This window comes from Pelophylax lessonae, assembly GCF_965119305.1.
Source record: "Pelophylax lessonae genome assembly, chromosome: 8".
Lineage (NCBI taxonomy): Eukaryota > Metazoa > Chordata > Amphibia > Anura > Ranidae > Pelophylax > Pelophylax lessonae.
In genome coordinates this window covers 94245909-94273668 of record NC_138775.1, presented here as the reverse complement: position 1 = coordinate 94273668, position 27760 = coordinate 94245909, and the positions used below count along the sequence as shown (strand labels likewise).

General features: G+C 43.9%; 1 protein-coding gene across 1 annotated transcript in view; it reads left to right on the top strand.

The window, feature by feature from the left end:
* The first annotated feature begins 5545 nt into the window (after positions 1 to 5545).
* Positions 5546 to 27760, top strand: part of GTPBP1 (GTP binding protein 1) — a 119780-nt gene continuing 97565 nt past the window's right edge. The window contains exons 1-2 of the mRNA XM_082266120.1: positions 5546 to 5746; positions 24888 to 24999. Of these exons, the coding sequence (XP_082122246.1) occupies positions 5549 to 5746; positions 24888 to 24999 (310 nt within the window). The 5' untranslated portion in view covers positions 5546 to 5548. The remainder of the gene's footprint in view (positions 5747 to 24887; positions 25000 to 27760) is intronic.

The following is a 27760-nucleotide window of genomic DNA, read 5'->3' as shown; positions in this document are numbered from 1 at the left end:
TTGAGTTCACCTGCTGGTGGCACTGTGTTGCCCTGGGCTGTATGCTGCAGTTTCAATGTCTACCAGCAGGTGTTTCCCAGAAAACAGCAGGCTTCTATGATCACTTAAACTGTGTTCAGCTGCCAGGTGGCTATTTAAGGCTGCTCCTCCCTTTCCCAGGCGCGTCACTATTTTGATTGCCTCCTTGCTGCCTGAACCAAGTGCCTGTGATCCTGATCCATACCCTGATCTATCCTGTACCCCTTGCCTTGCTCCTGCTCTCTGCTTTGTACCCAGTTATCCAGTCTAGTTTGCCCTCTTCCTTGCTTCTCTGCTCCCCTTGTCCTGTATAGTGTATATATTTGTAGATAGTTGGTTCTTTAGTTATTGTGTCTTTGGGGTTGGGTTTTGTTTACTGGCATTTGCTTTGTTCACTGTTGCTGTGTATGTTTGTTTTGTGGTTCACTATAATACATTTTACTTTAAGGCTATCTATATTGTTTTGGTGTGTAGCTACATGTGTCTGGTCTCCCTAGCTGCTGCTCTAAACTTTCAGCTCATACAAGGAGAAGACTGATCAGAGATGCAGCCAAGAGGCCCATGATCACTCTGGATGAACTGCAGAGATCTACAGCTGAGGTGGGAGACTCTGTCCATAGGACAACAATCAGTTGTATACTGCACAAATCTGGCCTTTATGGAAGAGTGGCAAGAAGAAAGCCATTTCTTAAAGATATCCATAAAAAGTGTCATTTAAAGTTTGCCACAAGCCACCTGGGAGACACACGAAACATGTGGAAGAAGGTGCTCTGGTCAGATGAAACCAAAATCAAACTTTTTGGCAACAATGCAAAACTTTATGTTTGGCGTAAAAGCAACCCAGCTCATTACCCTGAACACACCATCCCCACTGTCAAACATGGTGGTGGCAGTATCATGGTTTGGGCCTGCTTTTCTTCAGCAGGGACAGGGAAGATGGTTAAAATTGATGGGAAGATGGATGGAGCCAAATACAAGACCATTCTGGAAGAAAACCTGATGGAGTCTTCAAAAGACCTGAGACTGGGACAGAGATTTGTCTTCCAACAAGACAATGATCCAAAATATAAAGCAAAATCTACAACGGAATGGTTCAAAAATAAACATATCCAGGTGTTAGAATGGCCAAGTCAAAGTCCAGACCTGAATCCAATCGAGAATCTATGGAAAGAACTGAAAACTGCTGTTCACAAACGCTCTCCATCCAACCTCACTGAGCTGGAGCTGTTTTGCAAGGAAGAATGGGCAAAAATTTCAGTCTCTCAATGTGCAAAACTGATAGAGACATACCCCAAGCGACTTACAGCTGTAATCGCAGCAAAAGGTGGCGCTACAAAGTATTAACTTAAGGGGGTTGAATAATTTTGCACGCCCAATTTTTCAGTTTTTTATTTGTTTGAAATATCCAATAAATTTCGTTCCACTTCATGATTGTGTCCCACTTGTTGTTGATTCTTCACAAAAAATTACAGTTTTATATCTTTATGTTTGAAGCCTGAAATGTGGCAAAAGGTCGAAAAGTTCAAGGGGCCGAATACTTTCGCAAGGCACTCTATATATATATATATATATATATATATATATATATATATATATATATATATATATATTCTAGAGCATAGAGGCAGAAAACCTTACGAGTATATAGAATGACAGGTTAATTAGTTACATGGTTGTAATGCTCGCTGCATCTCAAATGGACACTCCGAAATGAGACCGCTTACCAAAACACAACCTTAGGTCACGATTCTGCATGTCTGAGACACCCACAGCGGTGAGGGTTGACCCAACCCCTCCCTTCCCAACAAGTGTTAGTAGCAACAATATATTTACCGTCTAAGAGTTTTAGGTTCTTTTAATATTACATCAAAAATAAACAGAGTTACCTGGACGTCACTGAGTAGACTGAAAACATTGTAAGCAGACAAACAGGCTTACCTGGCCAGTTATTTTCAACGTTCCCAGTGCAGTCCAGTTGTCTCACTCCGTTGCAGATGACGTCACTTCTCCTGGGCTCAAGCTCGCCAAACTGTTGTGGAATCTTTTGCTCTCAGGTACAGATACCTGACACCTATTAGTCAGTGATACCAAATCAGATATGTAGCTACATAGAGATCAACCAGAGTCAGTAATTTGAATCAAAGTGATCTGAATTTATTATTCCGTGTTTGAGATTAAATATACAATATGACATATGAAAAAATAGGTTGTATCAAGATATTATTTGACCAATCAAAAGTTAGTAAAAGTTTGGCAAGCTTAGAGTTAAAAGTCAATATTTCAGTGTTTGCAATTCTTGTAAGGGATTTTCCATCAAAGCTATATATATGTAAAAAAAAACAAAAAAAAAAAACAAAGATATTTCCAGTCACAATTTACCAACCAGCCAGCGACCAACCGAATTGAACTGTCTAACATTATGCGTTAAAAACAGGGGTTTGGTTGCACACATTTGCAAATACATGCGTAAGCTGCAGGCCCGGCAAGGCACCCTGTAATCTACAGTTCCTAACTCTACAATTTAAAGAGTCTCTACAATGAGAGCACATGCATCTAATGGGATAGATGGAGGACAGGTGACTAGAGGGAGCCCACCCCTCCTTAACCACTTTACCACTAGAGCATTTTGCTGTCTTGCGTCTGGGCCACTTTTTGCGTTTCGGCGCTGTGCGGCTTTAACTGACAATTGCGCGGTCATGTGACGCTGTACCCAAACGAAATTTACGTCCTTTTTTTCCCACAAACAGAGCTTTCTTTTGGTGGTGTTTGATCACCTGTGCGATTTTTACTTTTTGCGCTATAAACAAAAAAAGAGGGTTTATTTTGAAAAAATAACAATATTTTTAACATTTTTTTATATGAAATTCCCCCCAAAAAAGATGTAAAAAACAATTTTTTTTTAAATTTTTGGCCAATTTGTTTTCTGCTACCCATGTTTGGTAAAAAAAATTGCAATAAGCGTATTTTGATTGGTTTGCGCAAAAGTTATTGCGTTTACTAACTAAGGGAAAGATTTATGGCATTTTTGGTGTTTTTTTTTTTAACGAGTAATGGCGGCGATCTGCGATTTTTTTTTGCGGGACTGCGACATTGCGGCGGACAGATCGGACCCTTGACTGACATTTTTGACCCTTTTGGGGGTACCAGTGACATTACTGCAGTAATCAGTGCTATAAATATGCACTGTTACTGTAAAAATTACACTGTCAGGGAAGGGGGTTAATTTTATTGGAGAGGGAGGGGTTAATGTATGCCTGGTGCTTACTGACGTGTGGGGGGGGGGGAGGTGACTGTGTGAGCCAGGGAAAGATCGGATGTTCAGCTATGCTGAACACTCCGATCTGTCACTCCCTGTCACTTAGGAGATCCGCCCGCTCTGTTTACACAGGCAGGCGGATCTCCAAACTGGATTCCCCGACGATCGGGGCAGAGCAGCGGCGATCGCCGCCGCTCCTCCCCTGGCCCGACTCCTGCTGTGAATGAAAACAGCGGGAGCGCGCCGCCTACAGGGGTGGAGTCTAGCGACGTAGGTCTACGTTGCTAGAAGATAAGGAGCCACTGTGCCGCAGTAGCAGCACAGTGGCTAGTGGGAAAGTGGTTAAAGGCACAGGGTCACACTGAACACCCAGCACATCGCACAATGGCGGCAAAGGTGTCAGTGCGTTGCCACACATTTGCTTATACATGCGTAAGCTGCAGGCCCCGACAAGGCACCCTGTAATCTGCAGTCCCTAACTCTACAATTTAAAGAGTCTCTACAATAGCACATGCATCTAATGGGATAGATGGAGGACAGGTGACTAGAGGGAGCCCACCCCTCCTTCTAGGCACAGATATATATGATATATATATATATGTGTTGTGGTCATGATATCCAGACAGTGTTCCACATTCTCCAAGGAGGGGATTTTTTTGTTGCAAATATTCTAAATCATGAGATATATTTTTTGCAAGGTTGCATGTTGCATAGACATGTAAAGAAGAAAGAGAAGAGATTAATACTTCAAGCCATCTTTGTTCTAAGCAGCCATCTTGCCACCTCAACCCTTACATGTATCATCCCATAAAATGTCATTAGAGGTTTTATGTTGCTAGCGGCTAAGATCACTATTGTGGGGGCTTGGAAATCTCCCTCCGTATCTGTTTGCCGCATGAAACAAAAGATGTCCTGGATCATGCTACATAAAAAGGTGTAGGCCCCTTTCACACTATCCGTCCGTCAGACGGATTCCGTTTTTCTCAGCGGGGGATCGAGCCGCCGATCCCCCGCTGAGCAGGAGGATGACAGCTGTGTCTCCGCGCTGTGTGCAGAGACACAGCTGTCAGTTCCCCATGCATCTCTATGGGGGAAATCGGATGGGAACGGACCGTCGGTCCATTCTCATCCGATCCGATCGACGGAAGGAAAATAGGGTTTCCATCCGTCCAGATTTGACGGATTGGATCGGATGTCAGCGGACATGCCCCATAGGGATGCATTGGGGGACCGTTCAGATCCGCCAAAAAAACGGACAGGCGGATCTGAACGGTCCGACTGTGTGAAAGGGGCCTTAGGCTTCTTCTACCTGGAGACAATTAAGCGATAATAGACCTTTTTTCTTTTGCAGTTTTACGTTTTTAGGCTCTGATCCATGCGGTAGTGGTTGGAGTAATGAGGATGGTGGAGGCTTCTCTTGACTTGCAATTAATTGGTCAATATATCACTTTGGGACTGTTTAGTGGCCCCATTCACACTTGTGTGATTTGCCATGCAACTTTGGACATCAAAGTCGCATGACAAGCCCCATGTTTTCCAATGATAACCATTCATATATGTGCGACTTTTTTTGTACTTACAACACATTTTTATATATATATATAAAAAACAGAATGGGACTTTAACCCCACTTAAGAGCAGACCTGGTTGCCCCCCACCCAGGGGCGTAACTACAGGGGTTGCAATTGCTACCGGGCCCCATGCTCCAGGGGGCCCAGTAGCAAACCAGTGGGTGAACTTCCAGGATCTCAAAGGTCACACTTGCGACCGGGCCCTGGCATTGCACCACTGTGGGGAGGCCCCAAGATTGCAGGAAGGCGGCCCATTGCAGAACTTGTGAAAGGATCCTGCTGCGGGACCATAATAAAAGGCCATGCAACGAGAGTAAAGAGCCCCAGGATTAGTGGGAAGAGCCCCGGGCTTGAAGGGAAGGGCCCTTCATGGTTTCTTGCATCGGGGCCCTGAAGGTTCTAGTTACGCCTCTGCCCCCACCCCACAAACATTCATGAATAATGTATCATCAGAGCAGACTAGATTGGCTCCCCACCCTCATGGGTCCAGGTCCAGTTACTGTGCTCCCCTTTTCCTTCTATAATATTCATGAGCCGCGTGAATCCCTATTTACTGTTGCCTGTCACTGGGAGGCCTCTGCTCAATTATTCAGGAGCTATCGCTGAGGGGTGTGTCACTAAGAGCTCGCTGTTGGTGATGTCATTCAGCAACCACCAATTAGCACAGGGAATGGGGCTAAGGGGGCGGACCATCCTCTAGGCTATGGTAATGGACTGCGGGACGGCAGGCAGTATTTTCAAGATGGCGGCTTCTTCAGCGTCGCAGCCGGAGGTGAACCTGTGCGAGTCCCCGGTGCCAGCGTCAATGTTTTCCCCGGAGTCTGACGGCGAGGACTCGGACTGCAGCATTGACGGAGAGCCGCTGAGGAACGGCGAGGCGGAGGTGGACCTCACCAGCAAAGTAAGTGCAGGGAAGAGAGAAACTGGTGCGGTGACAGCTGGGCCCCCCTGGCTAAGAGAAGGGGCAAGTGGACGTGTCACTCCGGAGAGGGCGGGGATGGGAGGCCTGGGCTGAGTGCAGCTCTGCTATGGACACCTGGGCTGGAGAGGTTCTGTCTGTCTGTCTGGTACAAGTTCAGTGTTCCCGGCCATAGAGGTCTTCTCTGCCTCGTAACCCCTTCCTGGCTGCATTGATGTCATTAGAAATGATACCTGTTAAAGGGGAACTCCACCCAACCAACACAATAGATCTCTTCCCCTCTTCTGCTCCTTTTTAATGTTCTCATAATACAATAATCAGCTGGCCCATTGATTATCCCGTGACAGTGGGTGGGATATATTTGGCAGCAAGTGAACATGTTGTCCCTGAAGTTGATGCTCAGAAAATATGGGCAAGTATAAGGATTTGAGTGCCTCTGACAAGGGCCAGATTGCATTGGCTAGACCAGTATTTCTCCACCTTTTTATCAGTCAAAGCACCCAATAAAAGACAATCATGAGGCATCCCATTCTAAAATGTATAAAACTAAACCTATTTTTATAACCCAGCAACATCCACAAGTAGGACACCCCAACGTTAGACGTGATTTATTATTCTAAAGCACATTCGCCATTGCACAGGGGATCGACCGGTTATCGGTGGGGCTGATATTCACTTTTTTTGAAGTATCGTTCACAAAATTGCTGATATTTCTTTAAGTGGTTGTACCAGAGTGATGCCGGCAGCTGCCGGCATTGCCCCGGTACCGTTTTTTTTCGTAATAACTGAAGCGGCTAATCAGCCTTTCGGCTGTTATTACAAGCAGTGGGAGGGTATGTCCTCCCACTGCTCTGCCTGGATCTCCCATCCTGCCGGGAGGCCTGAGCGACCAGCCAGCACATCTGCTGGCTGGCCGAAGTCCCGGACAAAGCTGAAATCTGCTCTGATCCGTTCTCCGATGTAGTAACCCGGAAGCGATGCCATGACATCACTTCCGGTTACTGGAGCCTTAAAATAAATGACCGTATTCAAAACATCCAAACTTGGTGTTCTGAATGCTTTTAAGTGCAGAGGAGGGGTTTGGTGTCTTGTAGGCCCCAGATCCCTCCATAAAGATGCCTATTACATAAAAATGACTATTACTGTCACAAGGAATGTTTACATTCCCTGTGACCACAATAAAAATGATAAAAAAAAAGTTAAAAGGACAGTGTAAAAAAGTAAACTGTAAAAGTACAGAATATCAGAACCTAATTTTGGCTATTGGCCTGAAAATCAGTATCAGTCCTGAAAAAACAATATCGGTCGATGCCTACTTTGCACATTGTTACTGGTTAGTATTCCAGTCGTCCATACGATGACATCGTTGGCTGTTGGGCTCCTTTCACACTATCCGTCCGTCCGGATGGATTCCATTTTTTCTCAGCGGGGGATCGAGCCGCCGATCCCCCGCTGAGCAGGAGGATGACAGCTGTGTCTCCGCGCTGTGTGCAGAGACACAGCTGTCAGTTCCCCATACATCTCTATGGGGGAAATCGGATGGGAACGGACCGTCGGTCCATTCTCATCCGATCCGCTGGACGGATGGAAAATAGGGTTTCCATCCGTCCAGATTTGACGGATCGGATGTCAGCGGACATGCTGCTGACATCCAATCCCCCATAGAGATGCATGGGGGGACCGTTCAGATCCGCCAAAAAAACGGACAGGCGGATCTGAACGGTCCGCCTGTGTGAAAGGGGCCTTAGGATTCAGGCAGCTCTAAGTTTGTAATGGTGCACAATGAAAACCTGTGGCTTTGTGTAAGTAAAAGACAGGCTTCATCCACCTGCTGGCTTGTATACAATTTTTGGGCTATTTGCAAAGGCACCCTTGAAGAAACCTGAAGGCACGCAGGTTGAAAGGCTGGGCTAGAGGACCGGTTCAGAGAAAGTCTAAAACTGCTCTTGTGGGATGTTCCTGGTCTGCAGTGGTCAGGACCTACCAAAAGTATTTTAAAAAGGGAAAAAATGGCAACAGGGTCATGGGTGGCCAAGGCTCACTGATGCACATGAGGAGTGAAGGCTGGCCTGAGTAGTCCAATCAAATAGAGGAGATACTGGAGCTCAAATTGCTGAAAGTTAATTCTGGTTCCAATAGAAATGTGTCGGAACGCAGAGAGCTTCGCAGTTTGTGTATGGGGATGCGTAGCCAGATGCCTCGTACACGCACAACGATTATCGGCCGTCTTTTGTCCAGTGTTGTTGTGTTGGTTGAAATGTGCTCTAGACTGCGCACTCGGCCAACAAAAACCAACTTCAGAAGTGATGTCATGTGCTGGTTTACTTTCCGTGTGTTTTTTCTTCTTTGAGCATGCCCAGTCTTGCTCATCAGATTTTTGTCTCCTGAAATCTGTACTGATTGACCGAAAATTGGCCGTTATGTTGACGGCCAACAAAAATTTTATAGCATGCACACCAGATTTTGTTCGGCCGAAAAGCCCGAGTTGGTTGTCGAAAGCATCATACTAACAAGCCGAAAATCGGCTGATCGGACGTTGGCCAAAATTCACGGCCAACTATCGATGCGTGTGTACGAGGCAATAAATTAATAGGTGCTCATACTAACTTGTGTCCACAGCCAAAAGCACCTATAGGGGGCACATGAGCATCCAGACTGCACCATGGTGCAATGGAGAAAGGTGGCCTGGTTTGAGGAACACAAAACAAGTTTGATGCGTTGAGTTGGGCTCCAAACTTTCCAGATCTCAAACCAATTGTACATCTGTAGGATGTGTTGGAATAACAAGTCCAATCCATTAAGACCCCACCTCACAATTTACTGGACTTAAAGGATCTACTACTTACAGCTTAATGCCAGATACCACAATATACATCCAGAGGTCTAGTGGAGTCCTATGCCTTGATGGGTTATGTTGGGTGGTCATAATGTTATAGCTGACTGGTGTGTTTGTACAAGCCCAGTAGGTCCTGTGTTGTCCTTTCGTTCTTCTTTCCTACTCCAGATCCAATTACATGCTGCTATCGTCTGTTTTTTTTTTTTATGTCCTAGGGAGCTGATGGACTCTTCTGCTTATTGCAGTCGGCCCCCCAAAGACTCAGCACCAGATATCACATATGGGCAGACAGAGATCTACAGCCGTGTGTGAGATATATATATATATATCTCTATCTCTATCTCTATCTATCATGGTTGCCTAAAAGACAGAGCCTAGCGGTTGACGTCATCACAGCCGTCCGGGAAGCCGGCAGGTGTTTTGATATGCACTTAAAATTTGCATTGCTTGCGAGCTTCCATCAAGTTCTTTTAATCCTTTTGAACTGTACTTTACTATGGGGTTTCCTTGCTCTATGTTAATATCTGAGTTCATGTGAGACGATCCAGTGGCTGTGTGGGGCATATCCCTTGAAATTGTGACAGGCTTGGGACATTTTCAACTGAGAGCTTGAGCCATCCATCCATCCGGGCAGTGTTTCTCATCCCAAAGCGCTCTTAGACATCTTGAGTTGTGGCATTTTGGTATGAAGATTTTATATTCATGGTGTGCTATTTAAATTGGGATCTTTTGGACATTCACTTAATGATACTTCTTTTTCTTTTTTTTTTTTTTTGTGAACTTTTTGTTTTCATGATTTATGTGATAGCCCAACACTAATTTTGAAAACAACTGGCGAAAAGTAACGCCTTCTGGGGTACAGACCGCTCATGACGCGGCAAAAATTTCCTCCAGTTGCAGAGCAATATGTAGATGAATGTGGTGCCATATGTCTGCACATGTGAGATATGGCCCTTTGTCTTTTTACATGAATGAAGGGTGGTGTTCCGCTTGGGATATGTGACATCAGTATCTCAGAAGGCTGCAGGTGGAGAGCAAAACCTAATCCTCCCTAATGCCCCATACACATGTGCAGATTATCTGCAGACTTTTGTCTGCAGACTTACCAAAACCATATAATATGAGGTCAAACCTAAACACTTTCAATTTGTATGCAATCCGGCAGGCCCTTGCACTACATAGAAAAGGTAAATCTGCAGATAATCTGCACGTGTGTACGGGGCATTACCTTACCTTGGATGGAGTCTAGGAGTGGGGTGGGGCCAACAGCGCCAAAAAAATGAAATGGGTAGGGTTTTTTATTTTATTTTTTCTCCTCCTGAGAGAAGGGCTACCTTTTTTTTGAAAGCTGCTCCAAGGACCGTGCTAGGTTGAAATTGTCAGTCTTATGCTCCCAGATACCCCTGCAGTGGTAATCTTCTTCTAATGCCACAGGGGTTAATATGCGCTGCTGCACCTGTGACAGGCACTCTTCAGAAGTTTCAACGATGATCACCCTTTGCGCCTCCCTCCTTCATTCAAAGAAGTTGTACTTTCAGTTCCCACAATGAAAAACATTTCATGATTGGAAGAGGCAGTCCTAGCATTCATCTGCTAGTCATCCATTCATAGAGCTCTTTTCATTGTGGGAACCGATAGTACAGCTTCTATGAATGAAGGAGAAGGCAGACATAGGTGGCACTTTTGTCTAGTGATCGACTGATATAGTTTTTTTTAATACCGATATTTGGTCATCTGATAACGGTATAGGCGGATATTTTCGGACATGTAAAAAAACGTTATTTTCTTTTTATTTATTTCTTTTTATTTTCTTTATTTATTTTCACAGGTACACCTTGTGGAGTTATCTGGGGGTCTAAAAGACCCCAAACCCCTCCTCGGCACTAAAAAGCATTCAAAACGCCAAGTTTGGCCGTTTTGAATGCTGTCAGTTATTTTAGTTTGGCGCCGAGTACCAGGAAGTGATGTCATTACATGGAGAATGCGGCTTTGATCAGGTCTTTTCTTCGGCGGCCGTAAAGGTAGGATGCCCGGGTCTCCCGGTGGGCCGATTCCGATATATCTGGGAAAGTGCATATCGACCCCTTATATATCAATGGTGCTGATAATCGGTCGAACCCTACTTTTGTCTATATTAAGTGCAGCAGCTCACATTAACCCCTACAGGGCAGAGGACTTGAGATTTCAATCCAACACAGCAGCCACCAGCACATGGGATACCCTTCCCATGGTAAGTATAGCTCCAGGTGCTGTATTTGTGGTGTTTTATTTTCTCTCTAAGATTCAGCTTTAAATAAACTTTCAGTAAACGTTTAGCGGAGAAATATGAATGCAACTGTGTGTGCTCCTAATTCTCAGGCCCAATGACAAACGTAATAACACATTAAAGCCTCGTACACAGGATCAGATTATCGGATACATTTTCTTCAGTTTTTTTGTTGCATGCTAGACTCGTATGGAAAGTGAAGAGGTTACTTTCATCAAATTCTCGTACGACAGAATTAAACTTCAAAGTCATGTGTTGAATTGATTTGTATGTATTCTTTCGTTTCCAAGCATACCCAGTCTTGCTCTTATTATCTTTATCGGACAAAAACTGTACTAATTAATTGAAAATCGGACATTGTGTTCACGTACGATAAAAACTTTATAGCCTGCACATCCAGTTTGTCATACAAAAATCCGTAATCGGCTGTCAAATACACCATACTAATAATCCGAAAATCGGCAGATCGTTCAGACGAAATTTGACTTCCGATTTTCTTATCGTGTGTACAGGTCTTTACTTGGTCTGGCCATCAAAAAACAAAAGCAAAAGAACTATGGTCGCAAATGAGTTAATTAACCACTTCAATACTGGGCACTTTCATCCCCTTCCTGCCCAGGCCAATTTTTAGCTTTCAGCGTGTCGCACTTTGAATAACAATTTCAGAGTCGTGCAACACTGTACCCAAATGAAAATGTTAAAATTTTTTTTTTTTTTTCACACAAATATAGCTTTCTCTTAGTGGTATTTAATCACAGTTCGGTTTTTTTATTTTTTACTAAAAAAGAAAATAGACAAATTTTAGAAAAAAGTTTTTCTTAGTTTGTCAGTAAATTTTGTAAATAAGTCATTTTCTCCTTCACTGATGGGCTGCACTGGTGGGCGGCACTAGTGGACACTGGTGGGTGGCACAGTTGAGCAGGCACTGACTGGCATCGCGAATGGGCACTGATTGGGTTAACTGATGTGCCATGTTTTTATGTGATTCTTGTGCATTTAATTTACTTTGTTGTAATCAGGGCACTGATGATCAGTGCCCTAATTACTTGTCTTGTGCTCCCCTTTGAGGAGGAGCTGCTAATCGGCTCTCCTTGCCACACACACTGACAGTGTGGGGCGAGGAGAGCCGAAACACTGCACTTCCTCATTTACATGTGATCGGCTGTGATTGGACACAGCCGATCACATGGGTAAAGAGCCCCACCATTGGTTCTTTACCAATATCGGGGTTGTACCGTGTCTTAGGAACATGGCGCGGTCGCAATCGCCGTGCTGCGCGCCCCCGTGGGCGAGCGAGAGCGGCCTTTCTGGGGAGCCATCATATGACGTCGTCCCAGAAGGAGAGCCGCACCGTTCCGCCATCATTTGACAGTGGGTGGGCGGCAAGTGGTTAAAGGAACACAATAAACCCAGTGCTCATGTGAGTTCTCAGACATCTTTCCTCAGATATGCATACATGTAAAGTAATGCCATGCTGGCTATGAGCTGTGCATCCAAAGATCTGGTTTTGCCAGATGTATGATAATTGCTAGATTAATGTTAATTGCAAAGTGTTTCCGATTCCAGAGATGCTATTTGTACATCTGTTATTTTAGAATGTCATCTAACGAGTTGTAAAATATTTGACATGTCTCGTATGTCCTCATTGCGCTGACACTTTGTGAGAGCTTTGCAAAGCTGATGACTTCATAAAATGCCTATACTGTCGCACAGTGTTACTTTGTGAATTGATTCTTCCCAGCTTGCATAATGCTACACATGAATGAACTGACCGTCACCATGAGGCCGCTTACTGTTGTTTTTTGATGTTGGAGATCAGCTTTTCATTGTATAAATGGATTGTTGTCCCTATAGGCTCAGGAGCTGTCATTGAATGACTGCACCAGATTGTTGACAATGCTTATTGATTTTTGGCTACCTAGCAACCTATTCATGTACCAGTATTTTGAAGTTTTGTTGATGTAATCTACAGCAATAGACAATGGGCAGCCAAAACTAAACTGGATGAGCGTGGCTGATGAAATGTGTTTGCAATAAAATGATAATTGTGGGTGGAGTCCACATTCCACTTTGTGACGGCTCTAAACAAACTTTTTACTGTTGTTGTGCATTCTATTTATATCCTGACAGGGATAGTTCAACTCGGGGTTGGTCATTCTGAAGCTCTTCTTCAGCTGCTCAGGAACTGCTTGTCTAAACATGCTTCACCAGCTTCTGCTGTGACAGGGCATCCTTGAACTTTTAGTTCCTCAGCCTTATTCTGCATCCTCCTCCTTTTTTTTTTTTTTTTTTTTTTTTTTTTTTTTTTTACCACTTGGTAGTGTTATTTCTCCAATAGGATGTATTTTATACTAATCAGCTACTGTAATTAAATTAATTTCCTAAAAGCAATTGCAAAGTCTTGTTTTTAATTTTTCTTTTTTTCTATAAAAATAACAAACATGTTATACTTACCTGCTCTGTGCAGTTGGTTTTGCACAGAGCAGCTTGGATCCTCTTCTCGGGTCCCTCTTCTGTGATCCTGGTCCCTCCCTCCTGTTAAAGTGCCCCCACAGCAAGCAGCTTGCTATGGGGGCACCCAAGCAGTCAATTCAGACACAGAGCCCTGGCCTGGCCTCACCCCCCCATCCCTGATTGGTTAGCTGACTTTGACAGCAGCGGCAGTCAATAGCGCCAGTGTCTCAGCCAATCAGGAGGGAGAATCTCAGGCGACTGTGACACTCGTGGACAGAGGGGGACCTCGGGTAAATGTGAGGGGGGGGGGGTGAGGCCAGGCCAGGGAGTAAGATGAGAAAAAAAAAATTCTGCCTTTACAACTCCTTTAAATATTTCCCGTTAAGGCCCCTTTCACGCAGGCAGACCGTTCAGATCCGCCTGTTCATTTTATTTTTGGCGGATCTGAACGGTTCCCCCATGCATTCCTATGGGCATCGGATGTCAGCGGAGACATGTCTGATTCCATGTTCAGATTAGTCTATTACTTTGCTGGAAGCTGGTTTGTACTGTTTAGCCTCTTTTTTCTATAGGTCTCATTAAGACGTGCGGTAGTCCCTCTGAAAAACAATCCGCCTACTTTAATCTAAAAAAAGTTAAACAATTATTATATGTAAATAGTATATGTTCTGACCGTGCATCACACTGCTCAGCAAAAATTACAGCCGCTGCTTTGGCTGATTACAAAAAAATATTTGTCATTGGGGTTAATTAACCACTTTACCACCGGAGGATTTTGCTGTCTTCCGTCCAGGCCACTTTTTGCGATTCGGCGCTGTGCGACTTCAACTGACAATTGTGTGGTCGTGCGACGCCGTACCCAAACTAAATTTACGTCCTTTTTTTCCCACAAACAGAGCTTTCTTTTGGTGGTATTTGATCACCTGTGCGATTTTTACTTTTTGCGCTATAAACAAAAAAAGAGCGTTTATTTTGAAAAAATAACAATATTTTTAACATTTTTTTTTATATGAAATTCCCCCCAAAAAAGATGTAAAAACCAATTTTTTTTAAAAATTTTTGGCCAATTTGTTTTATGCTACATATGTTTGGTAAAAAAAATCGCAATAAGCGTATTTTGATTGGTTTGCGCAAAAGTTATTGCGTTTACTAACAAAGGGAAAGATTTCTGTCATTTTTGGTGTTTTTTTTTTTTTTAACGCGTAATGGCGGCGATCTGCGTTTTTTTTTTTTTTTTTTTTTTTTTTTTTTTTTTTGCGGGACTGCGACATTGCGGCGGACAGATCGGACCCTTGACTGACATTTTTGACACTTTTGGGGGTACCAGTGACATTACTGCAGTAATCAGTGCTATATATATATATGCACTGTTACTGTAAAAATGACACTGGCAGGGAAGGGGTTAATTTTATTGGAGAGGGAGGGGTTAATGTATGCCTGGTGCTTACTGACGTGTAGGGGGGGAGGTGATTGTGTGAGTCATGGACAGATCGGATGTCCAGCTATGCTGAACAGTCCGATCTGTCACTCCCTGTCACTATGGAGATCCGCCCGCTGTGTTTACACACAGCGGGCGGATCTCCAGACTCGATCCCCGACGATCGGGTAAGAGCAGCGGCGATCGCCGCTGCTCCTCCCCTGGCCCGACTCCCGCTGTGAATGAAAACAGCGGGAGCGAGCCTCCGGCGGCGCGCAAGCGCCGCCCAGAAGGGGAGTGTCTGACGACGTTAATACTACGTCGTCAGACGATAACGAGCCACTCTGCCGCAGTAGTATTACTGTGAGCGGTTCTAAAGTGGTTAATTTCTCTACAGTGCCATCACTATCTGTGTGAGCCAGCATAACCAAAGCATATAACAAAAAGTATCCTGTATAGACCCCAGGACAAAGTGGTTATAAAGTCAGCTCAAAATTGGCAAAAGGAGAAAATCCTATCAATAGTGTTCTTGATATAAATTGTATTTATTAAATAATTATCAAATGGATATAGAGCACAAAATATTGTACACAGTCACTGCAACAATTACTGAAGACAAAACAAAAAACAAAAATTTAGACAAATGGCCGGTACCGGATGCTGCTTGCAGAATCTAGAGCAGGGATCCTCAAACTACAGCCCTCCAGCATGATTGGAATTGTAGTTCCCGAACAACTGGAGGGCCATAGTTTGAAGACCCCCTGATCTAGAGGGATATCCACGGCTGCCGCCGTAGGAATACGAGATTGAAAAGGTCACCCTCTAAATGCAAGTCCCGTTGAAGCTCGAGCTGCATTGAATTGTGGAGATATATGGGGGAGAACCAGGTTCCTATTTGAAGTGAAATTAGGAATAAAGGGGACTTGCATTTAGAGGGTGACCTTTTCAATTTTGTGTTCATACGGCGGCAACCGTGGATATTCCTCTAGATGCAAGCAGCATCCGGTATCGGCCATTTGTCTTATTTATTTTGTCTTAATCTTCAGTAATTGTTGCAGTGATTATGTTACAATATTTTGTGTTCTATTGTCACAATATGTATTGTGCTCTATATCCATTTGATAATTATTTAATAAATACAATTTATATCAAGAACACTCTCTCTATTGATAGGATTTTCTCCTTTTTTGCCAATTTTGAGCTGCTTAGGCTGATTGCAGAGATCTGCTCTTATGCTTACACTGCAAAAGTTATCCTCAGCGGTATGTCTGCAACTCGAAGGACAGGGTTGAGGTAGTATTTTAACCCTACAATATCAACTTACCCTATAATTGTAACAGATTGTGAATACATTTCTAAAAATATGCAGCGCTTTCTTTCAGTTGCATTCTTTCCTATTCAAATTTTTTTTTTTTTTTTTTTTTTTTTATATTTCTAAGATCTTTAGTGTAACTATAGTTGTAGCGCTAGTCTTAAGCTGGCCATATACTGTATGATTTTATTTTTTTGCCATTTTTTTCCACCTGACATCCTTTAATTGAAAGATTAAAGATGCTGGGTGGAAAATTGTGCAGCTCTGGCTAACCTGGGCTTCAAACTCCCACTCCCCATTCCTTTTTATTTTATTTTTTTTGCCTTAACCACTTCAATACGAGACACTTTCACCCCCCTTCCTGCCCAGGCCAATTTTCAGCTTTCAGAGCTGTCACACTTTTGAATGACAACTGCGCGGTCATGCAATGCTGTACCCAAAATACATTTTTTTTTTTTCACACCAATAGAGCTTTCTTTTGGTGGTATTTAATCACCGCTGGGTTCTTTATTTTTTACGTAAAAAAAGACAGAAAATTTTTGAAAAGGGGGGGGGGGGGAAGTTTTCTTTTCTGTCAGTAAATTTTGTAAATAGTAATTTTTCTCCTTTAACTGATGGGCGCTGATGAGGCTGCACTGACGAACGGCACTGATAGGGGGCACTATTGTAGTTTACTGTAATCGGGACACTCATGATCAGTGCCCTGATTACCTTTCCTGGACTTCCCTCTGAGGAGGAGCCGCTGATTGGCTCTCCTCGCCAAACACTCTGACAGTGTCAGGCGAGGAGAGCTGGTAAACGGCACTTCCTCATTTACATGTGACCGGCTGTGATTTGGACACGTGGGCCACATCATTGGCTCTTTACCAAGATCAGGGTCACGCTGTGTCCTAGGAACACAGCTCGGCCACGATCGCTGCGTGCCCCCGGCTGTTCTGGGGCGCCATCATGTGAAGTTGTCCCAGAACGAGAGCCGCACCGCTCTGCCGTCATTTGGCGGTGGGGGGGGCCGGGGGGCCCGCAAGTGCTTAAGGATAAGTCCACTCTAACACTAAAATCCCTACATCTATAGACCTCCACGATCTAACACTGACAACACTAACCTATCTAGTGCTGTAAATTAGAAATCCGTAGACTTACCTTTTTTGAAGCTGACCTGATCCGACCCGATCCCACGCTGAACAGCCTTGCTGTGAAGGCGGGTGCAGAGGACCCAGCCGACAACAGAAGCCCCATAGTAAGTCTATGGCTGACTTCACTTCCAATTCATTTCACAGCTGTTGTTGGCCATGTCCTCTGCAGATCGGCTTCAAAAAAGGTATGTATTGATTTCTTCTTTACAGGGCTAGATAGGTTAGTGTTTGATCGCAGAGGTCTATAGATGCAGTGATTTTTAGTTTTAGGGTGGACTTCTCCTTTAGGGATTTTTGTGGGGAGTCATCTAGCGTCTTCTCTGCAGACCATGCATTTACATGGGGTCTAGGGCCTTGTAGTCAGCCAGGTCTTCAGGGTAATAATGCTAGATTGGAAAACATTCAGGTTGAAGCCCTGCTCGTTGTAGCTTGATATCAAAGGTGGTGTTGGGATGGTGCCTGACGTTAACTCCCACTGGTTTTTCCCTTTTCTTCCTGTGCATCCATGCCATCAGAAGGTGACAGTGGAGGGGATTCACTATCCTTTTTGCTGCAACTCCTAAAAGGCTTGGAGATTGTGGGGGATGCAATGTTGCTATGAGAACACACATTAGGGGCATTGTGTATTTTCCTGAGGGTGGCAATGCAAATGCAGGATGGTAAGGGGGATAGACTTGAGATTGGCAAGGTGTGGTGGGGTCCCAATCATTTGGAAGCAGGGTGGAAAAAAAAATAACCATATTTTTTTATTTTTTTTTTCTTATCACATTTATTTTATCAAAATGCTTTTGGAGTAAAAAAAATCTATCTAAAGATAGTTTTTTTTTTTTTTTTTTTTTTTTTTACATTATTTTGTTTATTCAGTATGAAATTGAGCTTAGTTATGTAGCATGAGGCTGTATAATGAATCCAAGCTCTGCAAGCTGAGATGACATGCACTGCATTGATGCATTCACATCATTTCACACTACCAGCAAGAATGAGTCCTTACATTTAAAGAGCACCTGTCATTTCAGATCTATCATGGCAGCGCTTGTTAGCGGGCATCCACTCACTTGCTGCCGCCATATTCCTCACCTTGTGTCACTGCCACATCACCAGCCGTCCCATTAAAGTGAATGGGACTGTCGGTGAGTCAACAGCGGGTCAGAGGAGGAGCCGCTGCGGGACAGAAATTACAGTTGCTCTTTAAAAATTATGATTTAAGAGAAGCCTTTTTACTAGTGATTTAATTTGTGATTTAAATCAAACCACCTGGAGCACTGAGTCTTTTTTCTAGCACTGGCCCAGTCAGCTGCGTTTGGGGGCTGGGTGGCTTATATGCCACGCTGCATTGGGGGTAGTCAGGCCTGAGATTATGTGGGACTTAACCCTGCCTCAGGGCTGGGGGAGGCTCTCCTTTTCCATAGGGCAGCCTTACTAGATGGGGGGGGGGGGGGGTGTCTGCATCAGTACAGTTGTGTTAAGAGTTTCTTTTACTACTGGTTTCCTTAAGGTGACATTTTTTTTTTCTTCTTTTTGTAGTATTTACTATCCTGCATGGTGATTGTTCTTTCTGCAACTTTAGTGCTTGTACCCTCATGGTGGGCGGTTTAAGGTGCTGTGTATTAACAGTGGGTACATAGGCCTGGTCTTTTGGGCCATAGCAGCAATGAAACCCAAATCTGGTACCAGGTCTTTTTAGGAATTTCATGCCCAAAAATATTAGTCTCGCAAGCCCTCGGCATAGCCACTGTTCCCTTAGCCGTTTTTTCTTTCTTTCTTTCTTTCTTTCTTTCTTTCTTTCTTTCTTTCTTTCTTTCTTTCTTTCTTTCTTTCTTTCTTTCTTTCTTTCTTTCTTTCTTTCTTTCTTTCTTTCTTTCTTTCTTTCTTTCTTTCTTTCTTTCTTTCTTTCTTTCTTTCTTTCTTTCTTTCTTTCTTTCTTTCTTTCTTTCTTTCTTTCTTTCTTTCTTTCTTTCTTTTTTCATGGGGCTGTTGACACCCAGTAGCGCAGGTTTTCCTCTTTTTACACAATGTTAGCCCCATGTATGACAGCGTGGCGTACAGCTCTGTACATAACTGTCCAATACGGATTCTGGGCAGGTCTGAGAGAGAAGTCCCACCCCCTCCAAATGTGCCACTACCCACCCATTGCCACTGACCGCTCCTATGTGCAGCCTTCTCCACAAGGACGATATATGACCACAGATGTTGAATCTGACAGTTCCCCAGAGCAGGGTCTTTAGAGTCAAAACCTGGCTCCTACATTCAAAGCAAATTTATCAAGCCCTGTGGTAAATATAAGTCCAATACACACAAAAAAATTTATGATTATGCAGTATTTACTGGGAAAGAAAAAAAGTACAGGTAAAAATCCCATATAAAAAGCTCTTAAATCCAATTCGTAAACGGACCAGAGAGTAAAAAAAAAACGTGATATTTTCCACCAGGGTTTAGCTGGCGGAATCACATGCGGCATTTGTCAAACAGTTTTTTGACAAATAGCGGGCTGCTAAGACCCATGACTCATCAGCGGGTTTAGCCGCTGACAGCTGAATTTAATAAAAAAAAAAAGCTGATAATTACAAATATTGGGGGGGGGGGTGGTAAGAGGCGTTGGGTCCCCTCCACAATCCATACCACACCCTTATCCGAGCATGCAGGTCAGGAAATGGAGGGGACGGGACAAACGAGGTCAAACCTGGCCACATGCCCTTTAAGATGTGGCACCTTGTTGATGGGGACAAGGGCCTCATCCCAACAACCTTGGCTGGTGGTTGTTGGCAGGGTGATAATCTGAATCTGGCCCCCCAGATCTCGCTCGCTTCCCCCCCCCCCCCCCCCATGTGAATGAGTATTGGTACCTAGTATCCCTACCCATTCATCGAAAAAGTGTCACAAAGTACAAAACACACAATTCCTTTATTAAAAAAATTGTCTCCCCCCCCCCCCCAGTGTAAATCCATTACCATCATGCCGTCTGGAAAAATAAACAAGACGCTCCCACCATTGATGAACGCTGGCTGCCCACTGCAGGCTCCGCTGTCTGACATTTCTTATATAGGTAAGATGCGGGGCCACCGTGCTGTCACCTGGTGGACCACCATGTGACATAGCCAGGTGGCCCCACCCCTTACCTCAGGGCTTGACAAATTTTGCTTTGAATCTAGGAGCCAGCTAAAGTTAGGAGCCAGGTTTCACCCCCCCCCCATTTCTGGCTGTTGGGCTTAGAACTTTCCACCCACACATCCAGGGCCATCTTGGTAGCATCATGGGACTCTGGGCAAAGTAATGCACTGGAGCCTCTATAAGCCTGCCATCATTTATGCACCTACTCTCAAGAATTACAACCCACTACTACTGAACCCAACCCATTCAAATAAAAGGGTCTGTGCTGCAGCATTTATGGTGACATATCGCCTCCTCACATCCTGTCAATTGTCTCTGAAAATAAATCTGTATGCTGATTGCTTTTCAGAGTAGTGGCAGTCTTTTTTTTTTTTAATCAGAGACTCAGAGCAGCAGAGGGGGCATTAGTGCAATTGTCAAGGGGAGAGGGGGTGTTTAAACTCACCAATTTTCCAGCCTCTAGTGTGCATGTACTCCAATTTGTCACCTGTCCTGCACATCTTAAAATACACACAGAATGTCTGTGTGTCTGGTCTGTGTGTGGAGTATAGACTGGGCCTAATGGAGCAGGCACAGCAGAGTTTGGATAGATCATAAGGACGCAGGGCAAAATCATTGGCCTCTTCAGCAAACTGCACTCACTGTTCACTACGAATAGACGTGTACTTAAACGGACACGCACAAAAAAAAAGGAAATATCCGTCCGTCTTAAATGCAGTCAGCAGGATGGACAGTAAAATTCACTGATCTATAATCGGAAATTACACTTTTCTTCATGTCAGAAGGCAGCATTAGCCATATATTGCCCAGGTAGCTATGAAGGGTAACCAGATATACAAGCAGGCATAAATGCCATTCATACCAGAAGCAAAATCCTGCAGAAAGTGCAGATGTTAAGCTGTAAAGAGTTAATCATTTAACCATTTAGATAAGCAGCACTTAAATGAAGCAGAATAGATAAGCAAAGTCTTCCCCTAGCATCAGAGGGGAGTGGAGGAGAGGGTTAATTGCCAGAGAGTCAGTTGCAGATAACAGCAGTGTAGGAGAAACAAAACTGTAAGACAGATAAGCAGAATGAGGTTTGCAAAGAGAGACAGATTGTAAGGATTGGTATTTTATTCTCACCCCCTCCAGGATATATGTAGCTACTGTATGTCTGCCTTTGCTCTCTGCTGAAGCCACAATCTGACCAGCCCTGGTGGCTCCATGTGCATCTGGGATCACAACACAGGAGAAGAGGGCGGGAGGAGGAGAAGCTGACCAGCTCTGTCTCCTCTACCATCTGTGTGGAGGGACGGGGGAGGGGGTTACTATCAGCGCACGCTCTAGGCTACATAAGAGAGAGATACTCTCAGAACGCTGCAGCCTGGAACCCCCGGCAGTGAATGGGCTGACAAGCCCAGGCGCCAGGATGAAATTTCTAGTCACCATGTTGACCTGGCTCCTGGGGTTTGTCGAGCCCTGCCTTATCTATATTAGAAATGTCAGGCGGCGGAGCCTACAGTAGGCAGCCAGCCTTCATCCCGCTAACAGCTGATGATCCATTGGGTAAGGATCCGGCGACCGGCTTCCCCGTCTGCTCCTTAGCTACCAGCTCAATGCGGTAATTACTGCTATATCAAACAAATACTGCGTTCGGTATTGCATTAGGGCTGTAACTAATGATTATTTTCTTAATCGATTAATTGACCGTTTTTTTTGGGGGTTTTTTTTTTTTTCTTGTTTTGATGGGAAAATAACCCTTAAAATAAGTGTGGTGTATAGTTTAGTCAATATGTGAAGTTTAAAAAAAACAAACAATTTATTTCTAAATATCTCTATGCAAAATTTCGAATCCACTCTTGAGAGTAACAGACAAAGCATGGGTGTCCGCAGGTAGGGGCAAGGGCCCCCCCCCCCGGAATCTCAACTTCCCTTTTAAAGTGGTTGTTAAGCCACTTTATACCATCCTGTCGGGTCTGTTTAATAATCCTGTGTTCCCATGTCTGTTTTAAAAAAAAAAAATAAATAAATAAGACGTTCTTTACCAGTTTTCCAAGTGCAGAGCACCGCTCACGTGACCCCGTCAGCTCTCTCCTCTCCTGACAGCTGCCTGCAGTGGGTGGGGCCGAGGATTCCTCGCTGTTGTCAGTCGGGAGGGGGAGAGGAGGGGAGAGGCGACGGGTCACGTGAGCAGCGATTGGCGCTCTGAAAACTTGTAAAGAATGGCTTATTTTTATGAAACGCATACACGGGTACACAGGATTATTAACAGACTGTAGGATATTAAACTTTAATGAAACTACAGCAGCAGGAGGGGCACTTACACAGGAGCAGGCAGGAAGGGAGGAGGGAGAGAGAACAGAGGACGACAGGTGGGCTGCGGATGACGGAGGCACATTAACTGATCACTGTGTCAAGGTTCGGCAGCCATGGTATATCGTGGTCAATTTACAGAGGGGAGGACATAACCAGGCAGGATCAGCCAAGTATTTTTGGTGATACGGGGTGGGGGGCAAATTACACAGCACAAGTACTGTGCCGTATAACATGCTTTAGGGGAACAGGATCTTTTTTTTTTTTTTTAGGTTAACAAATGCTTTAAAAATAAATGCTGCCGTTTTTTGCCCTTTAAAAGTAAATATTCAAAATAAGTATGACTAAGCCCATCCCCTTCATGACCTTGTTAAAAAGGGGCAGAGCATGGGTGACCTTAAATGATGCCCCCCCTGAAAGTTCGGCGGACGCCCATGGACAGAATAGATATACTGTATATACTATTAGAGGTTAAATCTGGTAAATATCATCAGTCTAATCAAATTTTGGATTAAAAAAAATACACTGTTTTTAGGTCAAAGGAATTTTCAGACAGTATATGTGGTTTTCGTTCAGAAACTACAATCATTTTAAAACTGAATGTTAAAAGCAAGTGACCTTTTTTAAAAGATGTTCTTTCAGCGATTGTACAAAGATTTTTCGGATGAATATTCTCGTTCGAAAATTGATACGTGTATGGCCAGCATAGGGCTCGGTTCACACCTATGCAGTTTGCTATTGATCTGTTTCTGCGGTGCTTTTTGCTTTGCTTTTTGCGTCTTTCGCACACGTGATTTTGCTGCAATTTGCATGCGAAAGACGCAAAAGGCACTGAAGAAACGAATCAAAAGAGAACCTGCATAAGTGTGAACCAAACCCCATGCTGGCCATACACTTATCATTTTCGGATTAAAAAAAAGCAAATCGCGACAAAAACGTACTACATGCTTTTCTACAGCTTCTTCGTATTGAAGTCTATAGAACCAAAAAAAGCAACAAAAAAAAACAAAACAGTTTTGCGTTTGAAAAAAAAAATCCTTGACTCTTTCCTTAGGAAACCATGTTAAATGAACCGTAATATGTTTTCTGCAGAAATAAAACGCATAGGTGTGAACCAGGGCTAAGGCATACGGGAAGACATCCTTTTCTCTTACCTTGCAGAAGACCCCCCCCAGTCCTCAGCTATTTTATCAGACTTTGTGGGTTTTGTTTCTATAGCATCGAGGGCTGTCTTTGGAGAACCTTGGTCTCCTGTGCCACCTTTTTGGGTTTGCCAAAACAGATGTTTTGTCCGATCAGCAATGGATATTCTTCCAGCTCTGGACAGTACCATGGATCCTCCATCGCATACGTGAGGAGAACCCAGTGTTTCTCAGGATTGACAGTGTCCTTTTACAGAATTCCATGGGGCATTAATAAAGTAAGACTTTAAGTTGTAAAGGCAGAAGGTTTTTTTTTTTTTTTTTATCTTAATGCATTCTACGAATTAAGATAAAAAGCCTTCTCTTCATTTTTTTTATTGGTTCTTAACCACTTGCCGACCGACTATATACGGCAGCGGTCAGCCCCTCCCAGGCAAAGTGACGTACCGGTACGTCACTAGCCTGGTAGCAAATAGGGGGCGCGCCGCCGGAGGCGCGCTCCCGCCCCCGCTCGTACCCGACGAAGCCGGTGCGTGTGACCGGTGGACCCGATGTCTGCTGGTCACTCGCTATCGTTGGGTAGAGAGGGAGAAAGGCAAGCAAATCAAAATACGCTTATTGTGACTTTTTTTTAAGAGTGAAGACTATTCCAAAACAACAAAATGTGCTGGGTGTCCCCCCCCCTTCCTATCTCCTTTTGTCCTCATCTTTCATTATTTCCTTGACTTCGCCTGGACCTAACAATTGGTGAGTTGTGAGGGCCAGTAGGAGCGCTGCATATAGTGACTGGATTGTTTAGATTGAACGGGACCGTTGCCCTTGGTTATTCGCTCCTGACGCTCTGTACTGGCCACATGTTTATTTCATTGCACAGCTGCTTTACATCCAAGCCATAGGTCTTTGATGGACAATGCCTACCCCAAGGCACATCTGTTTTATTACCTTTTATCTTTTTCCTCTCTATTGTTCACTCGTGTTTCTGTTTATGAAAATGTTGACATAAAGATTTATATAAAAAACAAAAAAAAAAACAAAATGTAATCCCACAGAATATAACCAACAAAAATTGCAGTCTAGTTTTCAGTAAGCCTGTTTCAGGATATACTTATCAGTGTTATGTCATTTATTTATTTTTAATTTTTTTTTCTTTCCCCTCATAGCATGTCTTGGTTAGCCCTAGTGCAGAGCAGTATGACAGCCTTTTACGCCAGCTACGGGAGCGAATGGATGAAGGACGAGGGGAGACCATATATGTTATTGGTCAAGGATCTGGTATGTTGATAGTTACTACACATGTTCATAAATGTTGTGTTTTTTTTTGTTTTTTTTTTTAGCATGAATTTTATAAAATGTATAAAAAGTGTACAGATTATATTGTTTGCTACAGTATATAGAGTTTTATATAGGCCTGGGAATCCGTGCCGTCCACTCCCTGTGATAGTGGTCGAGTGCTGAGCCACATCGGTTATCATTAGAAAGCCGACCACTGTAACATTACTGTTAAAAAGTTTGGGGTCACTTAGCAATGTCCTTATTTTTTTTTTTTTAAGGAAAGCACTGTTTTTTTTTTTTTTTTTTCAATGAAGATAACAATAAATCAAATAGTCTAGACCATGTGTGTCCAACCTGTGGCTCTCCAGCTGTTATGGAACTACAGGACCCATAAGGCATTGCAAGAAAAGTCCCATGAGGCATTGCAAGACTGACAGTTGCATGCATGACTCCCAAGGGTAAAGGCATTATGGGACTTGGCTCCCAAAGGCAGAGGCATGATTGGACTTGTAGTTCCACAACAGCTGGAGGGCCACAGGTTTGACACCAATGGTCTAGACATTGTTAATGTGGTAAATGAGTATTCTTGCTGGAAACTGCTGATTTTTAATGGAATATCTACATAGGTGTACCGAGGCCCATTTCCAGCAACCATCACTTCTGTGTTCTAATGGTACATTGTGTTAGCGAATTGTGTTAAAAAGGCTAATTGATGATTACAAAACCCTTGTGCAATTTTTTATGTTAGCACAGCTGAAAACTGTTCTGATTAGAGAAGCTATAAAACTGGCTTTCCATTGAGCTAGAGCTAGTTGAGTATCTGGAGCATCAGCATTTGTGGGTATACTCTCAAAATGGCCAGAAAAAGAGCGCTTTCTTCTAAAACTCGACAGTCTATTCTTCTGAGAAATGAAGGCTATTCCAATGCGAGAAATTGCCAAGACACTGAAGATTTCCTACAACGGTGTGAAGATTGGAAAAAAGTGTTATGGGCAGATGAACCTAAGTTTGAGGTGTTTGGATCACACAGAAGAACATTTGTGAGACGCAGGACAAGTGAACAGATGCTGGAGGGGTGCTTGATGTCATCTGTCAAGCATGGTGGAGGTAATGTGATGGTCTGGGGTTGCTTTGGTGCTGGTAAAGTGGGAGATTTGTACATGGTAAAAGGGATTTTGAATAAGGAAGGCTATCACTCCATTTTGCAGCGCCATGCCATACCCTTGGACAGCGCTTAATTGGAGCCAATTTCCTCCTACAACAGGACAATGACCCAAAGCACACCTCCAAACTATGCAAGAACTATTTAGGGAAGAAGCGGTCAGCTGATATTCTGTCTGTAATGGAGTGGTCAGTGCAGTCACCAGATCTCAACCCTATTGAGCTGTTGTGGGAGCAGGGACCAATCCAACTTGCGGGAGGTGCTTCAGGAAGCTTGAGATGTAATTTCTTTAGTTTACCTCAACAAATTGACAGCTAGAATGCCAAAGGTCTGCAAGGCTGTAATTGCTGCAAATGGAGAATTCTTTGAAAGCAAAGTTTGAAGGATAAAATTATTATTTCAAATAAAAATTATTATTTCTAACCTCATCAATATCTTGACTATATTTTCTATTCATTTTGCAACTCATTTGATGAATATAAGTGTGAGTTTACATGGAAAGCATGAAATTGTCTGGGTTACCCAAACTTTTGAACGATAGTGTACATTGCGTGGTGGCAGTCTCTTGGGGTTCCCCCCTTTTCCTCCAAAGAGGGGTTAAGCAGCGCCTGGCCTTGGATACCATTAAGGGCCAGGTTTCGGCCTTGGCAGTTTTCTTTCATTGTCCATTGGCTACACATTCCTTGGTGCGTACCTTTTTTTTATCCAGAGAGTTCGACACTTGACTCCACCAGTGTGGTCTCCAGTGCCGCCATGGGACCTAAATTTTGGTTGTCAGTTCTCCAGAAACCTCCCTTCGAAAATATTCAGGAGGTTCTCCTGCTTGTTGTCCCCTGAAGGTTGTCTTTTTGGTGGCTGTTACTGCTGCGCGCAGGGTGTCGGAGCTGGCGGCGTTGTCTTGTCGTTGAACCTTACCTTGTGGTTCACAGAGATAAGGTGGTTCTTCGTCCCTGTCCGTTGTTCCTTCCAAAGGTCGTCTCTTGATTTCCATTTGAATGAAGACTTTGTGTTGCCTTTACTATGTCCCAGGCCTAAACATCCTAAGAAATTTGCTTTGCATTCCCTGGATGTGGTTCGGTGATTAGGGTGTACCTGGCAGCTACAGAGTCTTTTAGGAAGTTAAGCCCCATACACACGTACCGATTGTCGGCCGTAAATATTCGGCCGACGACCGATCGGCCGATTGTAGGCTTGTTAGTATGATGCTTCCTTCAGCCGACAGCGCATTTTCGGCCGAACAGAATCTGTCCTGCAGGCATTAAAATTTTTGTTGGCCAACACCAGAACGGCCGATTGTTCGCCAGTCAGTACAGATTTCGGCCGACAGACATTAGATTAGCAAGACGAAAAGAAAAAACACACGGAAAGTTAACCATCACATGACATCACTTCTGCAGTCGGCTGTTGTTGGCCGACAAAATTCGTGTGCAGTCTTTTGCAGTTTTCAACACACGACAGCCCTGGACAAAAGACGGCCGATCGATACGTGTGTACGGGGCTTAAGATTCACTATTTGTACCACGCAGTCACACAGGCAAAATCGCTAACCATTCCGAATTTCTGGTTTCGGGCGCGACCAGAAGTGACGTCACCGGCTCC